General features: G+C 37.0%; 1 protein-coding gene across 2 annotated transcripts; it reads right to left on the minus strand.

Annotated features, from left to right (window-relative positions):
• Nucleotides 1-478: 478 nt before the first annotated feature.
• On the minus strand, nt 479-8648 carry LOC105322888 (uncharacterized). 2 transcript variants are annotated; one of them, XM_034445028.2, is made up of 5 exons: nt 8379-8648; nt 2418-3922; nt 2075-2177; nt 1565-1744; nt 479-1030 (listed from the first exon to the last, which is right to left on the minus strand). In XM_034445028.2, exons 1-5 carry the CDS (start codon nt 8533-8535, stop codon nt 729-731), a joined length of 2247 nt encoding a protein of 748 aa, XP_034300919.2. In that variant the 5' UTR covers nt 8536-8648; the 3' UTR covers nt 479-728. The 2 variants fall into 2 exon arrangements, with proteins under 2 accessions (XP_034300919.2, XP_011420091.3); XM_011421789.4 differs by lacking the exon at nt 8379-8648 and adding an exon at nt 5142-5314.
• Between the last annotated feature and the right edge of the window lie 623 nt (nt 8649-9271).

Below are 9271 nucleotides of genomic sequence, written 5' to 3' on the forward strand. Positions count from 1 at the left end.
AATAGATATAGTTTAATCATAGTTAAAATGCATACCTGTTAATAACTTCATTTAAAAAATTTAAGAGAGGAGTACACACATCATGCAATTTCACGTAAGAAACTTTCATAAATATACTCGGAAATCCATATTCATAATGTATGATTTATGATATGAAGCCAAACATTCTCATGTGAGGAGAACCTTATGAGGAATCCATATCACTGCTCTTTTCATAGAGCAACATTTGGTAGCCATGGTAATATTTTGTGGTAGCTTTTTGTCCCGAATTGAGTTATTTCAATTACCAGAAGGTCACAGCACTTAAAGCATAGAATTGTATATTGTATTGTATATAGGCCAACCTACCTTAAATGACGTATTTCCCGTGCTAAGTGTGCTAATTGTGGCCAACATACATTCATTATTTCAAACAAACTGTTTCAAACAACACCCACAAAGAAAGGCGCACCAAACTAGGGACACAAAAAATTGAATATTTTTTTCCATTTTTCTCAATAATTTAATGACTACAAAACATGAAACAAGCAACTACTCTCATTATAGTCACGTGACCATGCAATCAGCACCGTACAAACTAAAACTGTACAAATCTCTCTCGTATGACTAGACAAAAGAAAAAAGAAAAGTGACAATCATGACATTCAATATAAATTAAAATGTTTTTCACTGGGTAAGCGTGTGGGTAAGGTTACAACATATGTCAATAAAAGGTCTTTTTTTTCCTGTCACGTCCGCGGCAGGTGGACATTTTGTTGCGTTGTTGTTTCCCCGCCATTAAATTTGAACTGTCGTCTGTCGTGACACTTCATAAGCGCCGGGTTGTTTGGGTGGTTTTCTCGGAGATGCAGGAAGTGTTTGCTTGCGTCAGCCGTTGAATGGCCGCACTCTTCGCAGACGTAAATCTTATTTCTGCGCTGTTTGTAAGCGTAGCTGATGTCCATGCTGTGGACTTTGCGACAGTGAGATTCAAGAGAACACCTCTGTGTAAAGGACCTGTCACACTCGCTACATGCGTAAGGTTTCACGCCTGTAAAAAGAAATGGGGAAATTAGATTATAAAAGTCACAAAAAACGTATTATAATGACGTTCTTGCAAAGCAAGAAATGCTCGATTACAAATACATTTTTTTAAAATCATTCCATATACATCTTGAAATATGAGGTGTTATGAAAGGTTATTTAATCTACAAATATTCTTGATATCCAAACATGTACATGTATGAAAATTTATTGATATCATTTTTTGGGGCAAATAGTTGGGTGGTACTATTTTGAAGTAAGAATTACTACTTTAACATAAAATTCACTGGTATGAAAAATTATCATAAAATGGTATTGGAAATAAATCATAATATTTCCCAAAGAGTTATATTGGCGGTTTCCGTTACATACAATTACACTATTTATAATAAGATACATCTCCTAAACATTTACTTTTAAAAAATAAATTATCAACGAAATAACCTTGAACTAAATTAAACATCACCTTTTTACAAGCCTTAAATCAATAGTGTCTCTACTGTATATACTAATAAATTTACAAAAAAATAGCCCTTATTACCTGTGTGAATTCTAGTGTGACGCTTCAAGTCAAAGGTGTCGTTAAAACCTTTGCCGCAAAATGTACACAGGTATCTTTTGACGTCACTGTGACACTTCAGATGGCGGTTTAGAAGTCGCTGCAAGCCAAATTCTTTAGAACAGATTTTGCAGGCGTATTTCCCTTTTCCGGTTTCAGAATCTGGCAAAAAAAAGAAGAAGAAAAATTCAATTACATTTGAATTTACAATGAGTTTAAAATCCCCGCCTCCGTCTGCGCAGGTAATTTTTAGTTTATTTAAATCCTGAATCAAAGCTTGGAAAGTAACAGATGGTATAATTGAGAGCCCTTATTGAAAAGGATTTAAAAGATTCTATTAAATAATATTTCTAACATTGTTAAGGAGCACTGGGCAAACAAATGTTTGTGTCACGCTTCTGAAAATGTACATCTGTTATTTGTGGAGTGTTTGAATCACGGATGTCCCTTTTCACGGTTTGTTTACATTTACACAACCTGTTGCCGTCTTACCTTGCTGTATATTCGTGATGTCGGACGGTTTTGGGGCGCGATAAGATGGATTTTTGATTCCAAAGCCGCCATTGACCAGCTCTACCATTGAAGACTGTTGCAACTGTAACAAAAACATCATTTTAAAACTGACCACTCAATAAAAATGTCGTATATATATCTAACCAATTTTTTTTCAAATTTGCACTTCGAGATACTTAAATAAGAATATCAATTTGCGTTTAGAGGTACTAAAATAAGTTCACTAAAACAATATTTATTTGCATTTCGAGTTTCTCAAATTTGCATTCAATTGCAAATAAGAATAAAGAATCGATTAAAATCATGATTTTTGATTACTTACTTCTTTTGAAACAGGTTGATTTTCGATCTCTGCAAATTTTGGCGCAAGTACTCTTGGAAGGGGAGGTTTGGTATCTTCGCTGACAACTGCGTCGTTAAATGTGGTTTTTGGCGCAATCTGAGGCGAGATCATCGATGGAGATGCAAGAACAGGTACTGGTATGGCGCCTGATTTCAGGGGTGTATCCAGATGAGATTGTGTGGGGGATTTACGTGGAACCTGGACGGGGGACTTGTAGAGTTCGGGGGTCAAAATGTTGTCTGCTCTTCCAAACGACGGACTGAAGGGGGAGAAGGTACAATGTTGCATTGGTGGTACAAGATGGCGCAGTGGTGCATTGGCGTAGGTTTTCGGTGAGGGTTCAAATCCACGTGGTAAGTATGGTGACAGCGACGTTGGAGTCATCGATATATTATATAAAGAAAAGTCTCGTTTGATATTTGGAAATTTTGATGGAGTTTTCATCTCGGTTAACGTTGGGATTGTTTGTAGACCGGGAATCGAGTTATTTTCGAGTTTGATTTTCTTAGCAGACGGCTCCTCTTCGTGTTTGGGCAGCAGACGTTTGATTGTCACATCCTCCGCTACATACACCTTTGGAGTGTCTACAGAAACGTCCTCTTTCTTGATCATCGATTCGATAGTGTGTTTAATAAGTGTTCTTTGAGAAACCGGCACTGTCGCTGAAATTGGAGTATTTCCGGATACGTTACTGTGAATGGGTTCGGACTTAATTTTAACTTCTTCCGTCGCAATTTGCTTTTTTGGCGTGTATTCGTGAAACATGGGATTCCATATCTTTGGTTTTACGACAGCTTCTTTGGGTTCTTTAATTGGACTGTTTTTGGAGTTTTTGCTCTCAGTGGATTTCTCAATAACGTTTTCATTTGAGCGCTTTGTCTTCAGAATTTCTGATCCGACTCTTGAGTTGTCTGCTTCACTAAAAATACTGTTCCTTTTTGCTGGAGAGGATGTACTTGATCTAGACTTATGAGAAAGCGGCCCAAGTCTATTTTCATCATTAGCTGGCGTTGAAACGTTTTCCTTTTCATGCATTTGGTTGTTCACAGAGGATTTCTTTTTAGGAGACTTCTTTGGTGATCTTAGTTTCCCACGATCAGTCGCCAGTCTATACTGTAACGAAGTAGATTTGAACCCGGATCGTACATCACCGTGAGGTCGCTTCTCTTGTCGAACATTTGCAGACATTGGTTTTGCATGCATGTTTCGAACCATATTATAAGCCAACGTCGCAAAGGAGGGGAGCTTTTGCTGTAGGAAACTGGGGATCACGTTTTCAGAACCGGTATCCTCTGTTGGCTTCATTATATTTTTAAGAGCTTCCGGGGAAGCCTTAAATGAACACTGGGCGGCAGCGGTTGCCAGGATTTCCAACGAAGATTGCTGGGAGTCTCCGACAACTGACGAATTCACCGCGCAAGTTTTTCTCTCCTGAAGAGGTTTCATTTCGTGTACAGAATGATTGTCTCTAGAGTGCTGATGTCCTGAAAAAAAAAAAAAGAAGACGTAAAGTATACCGATATAAGTAATCAACGTTTGAGTTAAAATGTTGAAAAGCGGTCGACGCACGGTATTTAAGAGGGTTTTAAACAAAAAATATTTTTAAAACATGCTACGGAATACGCAACTTATTTATTATACGTGTATTTTATTACAACTAATAAGTCTGTACTAGAAGTGAAATAGCATTTGGTGTACACAAATGCAGGACGTTTAAAAACTGATAAATAATATATTAAAATGACAATGATTTCACACGGAGAACTGAAATACCTTTTTTCAATAGTTTTAAGCTGATCCTTACTCCAAAAAAAGGGGGTTTTTTATACAAAGAAAAATACCTGACGATTTTTCGCCCTGACTGAGTGTTACCTGTCCTGCAACAGGTGTGAATTGTTCTTCACCCCTCGTTCACCCAGAAAATCCGGCGACATGGTTTTACGCCTATCTAAATCTTGATTGTCAGGTTGCTCCGATACATATTTGGAGGGGGTACAGATGGTATAACGTTGAGAAATAAAAACAGGGCCGGAGAGGAGCAGAAGTTGACCTACTAAGCTCTGATTAGCTGAGCGCGGGGGCAGGTGTATTAACTGTTTTTAATTCTACCCCGAATTTGCGTGAACAAGTTCGGGTGTTTTCATTCATCGAGATACTTGATTAAAGCATTTAACAATGGGAAGGTAACGGAAAGGAAATGCCTTAAACTGTCGGGGATCGAATAATGATTAGGATACACAAATTGTTGAATATTTTATTGGTCCACAAATATTTAAAGACAAGACCTGAATTTTAACTTGCAGCCCCAAAATTCAATTTACTGGTATTTCAATCGCAAATAAAATATAGTAGAACCAAGAATAAAGAGCGCTGTGTGGTGATGATGATATAATTCAAGAAGAATTACTTAAAATTATCATGAGAAAATATTTAAATGTGACCACATGTCGTGTCTAACTATCTATAACTGTCAGGTCCAAGGTAAAATTAATTTATAAAATCTAGAAACATCTCTATTAGTGGTGTTAAAACTTTCATAAAGAAACACAAATCTTGTTTGTAAAACGTATGAAAGACTCAAGCTAAAAAGAAATTATCTTTAAAAAAGCGAATTTTTTTTTTAGAGGAATACTGTCCTTATATTAAGGAATATTAATTATTTAGTATAACTTTTCATTTTTTTGACGGTACTTCTATACTTACATTAAGCTGTTCTAGGCCTGTGACCGACTAGTCCCGTGTGTCTGACTGAAATGCTTGACCATCCACCCCTACCCCGCTCTGATAAAGGACCAGGCCATCATAAACTTGTATATACAGTAATCAACCCCCTGGGGTGGGCGCTAGGGCTCAGGTGTGGGCTGCGTTATTTACGACGTCTAATAAATACGATTAATCTCATTGTTTAAAAAAAACAGTTGTGAACTGGTTTACATTAGCTTGATATGTGTTTTACAATAGATTGATAGATTAAATCGTTAAAGATAATAGCCAGGGGGCTCGTTCGGTCGCGGGACCCTTTTTGTCTTGATGTTACATGGGGACCGGTATAAGACCCGTTAAACCTGATTGTCAATCATTTCTGGGTACCGTTAACGTTTTTACAACATTAAATTGAGTATAATAAAGTCATAAATTTCCTCTCTAGTTAAATTACAAATAGAATACAACTCTATTGAGAAAATTGATGTTCACCGACCGTAAAGATTCATGAAAAAAAAACTGCAATATTTTTTTCCTTTGTGTTAAATCCAACAAAACTCAGAAAAGTAATAGAGCGTTTCGGATTAAATAATTAATCAGAGCAATATATGCACATGTGTGTTTTAAGATCGCAATAAACTGAGGAAACAGATGCACAGTTATACTGATTAATTCATGCATATGTTTCAATATTTATTGTTTAATAATCAACACACCCGGAATTTTATCACCCCCCCCCCCCCCCACAACGATTCCGATTTTTCGATGTTAAGAATCATCATACGAGGCTTGTAAAATGTAAAATAAGATTTCCACTGCGCGTGCGTTTATCACTTTAAAAGCAATTTCGTTGTCTAAATTATCACGTAATGGAAATCTTGTTTTTAGACTCCTTTGATAAGGTGATTTTTTAAAATAACGAAAGTAACAAACGAAAGTGCTAGGAATCGCATCCGGATTAATTATACACATAAAGCCGTGCGATTTTTTGAAAGTGTAAAAAAACTAATGGTGCTTTTTTTACTTTGGTCAATATTTATACATGAAATGAACACAAATAAACATACATTTTTTATCTTTATTTTGTTTTCGCGCCTTTTTGCAAGAATCAATAATGTCTCTATTTTTCCTTTTTTTCTATTGATCTTTTCTCCCGTTTTAACACTTCGTTTATTCCCCATATTGAAAGATAATTCACGCTCCACGCCTGCTGTCTTTCACTAGTTGATCGAACCCGCTAAATGAACCTTACGCAATTTTTTCATTTCCAACAAAATTACAAAGTTGTGAAAAATAACAGAGCTTCCTTAGGGTAGCCGTTGGAAATAGTTGGCGGCAGTTTCTTTTCGTTATAGTGTGGCGTAATAGCGCGATGGGCAGATATACTAATTACCTGTAAGAATTGAGGGGTGACAGAGCAAAACTCGACCCCAACAACTCTTTTCTTTTCTTGAAAAGAACAACTGTTACCTTAAATGAAGAAATGGAACCCCATTTTACTTTCATTAGAAAATGAAAAGCAGAGGGAGGGTGTCAAAAGAAACGCGAGGTGAAAGAAAATTGGATTAAGCTGTTTCGAGAAGAAAAAATATAAATGAAGAAAGTAATTTTCGTTTCTTATTAGCTGTCACAACCGTGTGAAATAGACATTAGGGGGAATGCTATCTCAAAGAAGGGGAAAATGTGAGTTCTCGATATCCACATGTGGTTAGCGGGAAAAATGGTTCACCATTAGATAATATCAGAACTAATTGATACCAAAACAGACATGTCACCGGACCAAAGGTTTTTGTTGTGGGAACACAATATTTGTTTGTTGTCTCCTGTACCTATCTCCTTTAACATGGCTGTTGCCACAATTAAGGGCCCAAATAAAGATAGTATATTATGGGACTTAATTTGCGGGGTTTGTCCATTAAGTCGTCTTGACTTCGTCTTATCATACGCCATAATCAACTGATTCAACACCATCGTTTCAGTAATGGTGACTTAGGGGCCTATCTGCAGACGTTTCTACGGAATGCACGCACGCTATATATGCCGTCTGTTTACCGACTGAATTACTTATCATGAGATTAAGTTAATATCTATCTGTTAATCCAATATTGTGCCAAAGTAGATTTATTTTGACACCTTTTATATTTTCTAGACCCCGTTCATCCATTTCGATAACGTGTAGTCAAGTTTTTAAAAAATGGGGGGGGGGCAATTTGAATACCTGGTCGATAATATCAGATTCTCGTAGTTAAAAAATTATAAGCGTTACTTAATAATTGAACAGAACCAAAACATCGGGTAACATGCTCATATAAAGGAAAGCACGCGCGTCTGAAAAAAAAAGATATTGATTTTAGGGGATAATTTTGAAAATGTTTCCAGAGATTCTATGCAACGGCAATCGATAAGTTTCCGTGTTTCATTCAGTAAATGATGATCTTAATTAGGATGAAAACCGCCATAGCACGACAGATGCTTTCGACTGCTGATGACAATGATAAATCAAATTAATAATTCACGTCTTCAGAATAACACACAGGTAATCCTTGTATGGGAAACGGCAGTTTTTTAGTTGGAACTATAAACCTTTTTAAAAATTATTTTTAGATATGTTTTACGGCCATAAGTTTTCATTTTTATTTTGACATTTCTGGAATCACGATAATCAAAATTTGTACTTATGCAATCAGATGAAAGTGTCATGCAAGATAAACATGTCAGTTCATTAAAGAGAAGAGAAATTAAAACTAACTGATCAAAAATATTTTGCATGTAGCCCCCAAGGCACATATGAAAAATCAAATTTCATTAGTACGGGAAAAGACATGTGTTTTGTGCTGATTGATAAAAAATGGAATTTGACGAAATATCGATAAGGATTTGTAAACACAGGTCCCCCGGGGAAAACGTGTTTAACCAGAAAAACTGGCACAAGTTTGTCCAGTCACATTCTCTGACCCCGTTGTCTCAGTTCAAACCCTCATCAACTTGTGCAGCTACCAGCAAATACAAGCAACATATAATGAACTCAACCCAGGGCTTATCGAAGATAACGGCTAAAGCTAATTAAAACCGTACCAGCAGAAACATTTCGTCAGAAAATAATGTATTCTGATACAATCATTTAAACATTAGAAATTAAAAGAACAAGATTGGAAAAAGAAGGGGGGGGGGGGTAATTGCTGGTTTTTTCTCTTTGCGGAACCGACTGATCTTTAACAGTAAATGAACTGTACTCACCCAGAACTCTGCGACTGTTAGTGGAATTTTTGACAACACCTGCCGCTGGAGCTGTGCTTGTCAGAGACCACTGTCTGTCTTCTGGATGACAATTTTCGTCTCGTTCTGTTGTGTTTTCCTCTCGACGGAGCAAGAATGTCCGAGGCATGCTATGCATTGGTAACAGTCAGTGTGTTGGTGTGGCTGTGGACACCCCAGTAAACACGTTTCCACGGACTGTTATTGTGTTTGTAATAAGCGCCTTTCATTTAGATAAGCTCCAATGCGCACGCGCACACACCGCTCTATGTCGATACGGTTATTGTTATGCAAATCGGATTTTTTCTCAGGTAGCGGTAATTTTTGTGTGATGAGAAAACCGTTGAATTAAACGGATGGGAAGGCATTACAATACTGGGCAAATAAAAACTTCTGGTCCCTTTGTCTGAGCGGCATGATGTTTATTTTTCCCTCCGTATCTTTATTTAGCATGTCAATATACTAACACAAATACTGCAAATGACGGTTCCTCTCAAAAGCTGCATTAATTTAATTACGCTTTGAAGTGTCACAAGAAAAATGGCAAGTTCTCTTTCTCTCAAGGGGAAAATTGTTGCGGAAAGGTGCTTAATTTTTCACGTCTGAAATTTCATTCAGATGTTTCCCTTGGCCTTCAATGCACATCCTCCAATCCAAAGCCATCAAATTTACACATAATAAAAAGGAAATCGGAGCCATAAAGCAAACGACTCTGGAGACAAAAGTAACTGAAGTGCGGCGCGAATTTAATGTGTAATTTAGCAACGGGTTTCGTAAAAGAGTGAAGCGCGGTAGATACACAGTTATAAATTAGGGAGACCTCCGATATCCGCTCCCCGCAGGGACGTTGTCTATCGACCAGGGAGAAACCAAAT

The sequence above is a fragment of the Magallana gigas genome, chromosome 2 (assembly GCF_963853765.1).
Source record: "Magallana gigas chromosome 2, xbMagGiga1.1, whole genome shotgun sequence".
Lineage (NCBI taxonomy): Eukaryota > Metazoa > Mollusca > Bivalvia > Ostreida > Ostreidae > Magallana > Magallana gigas.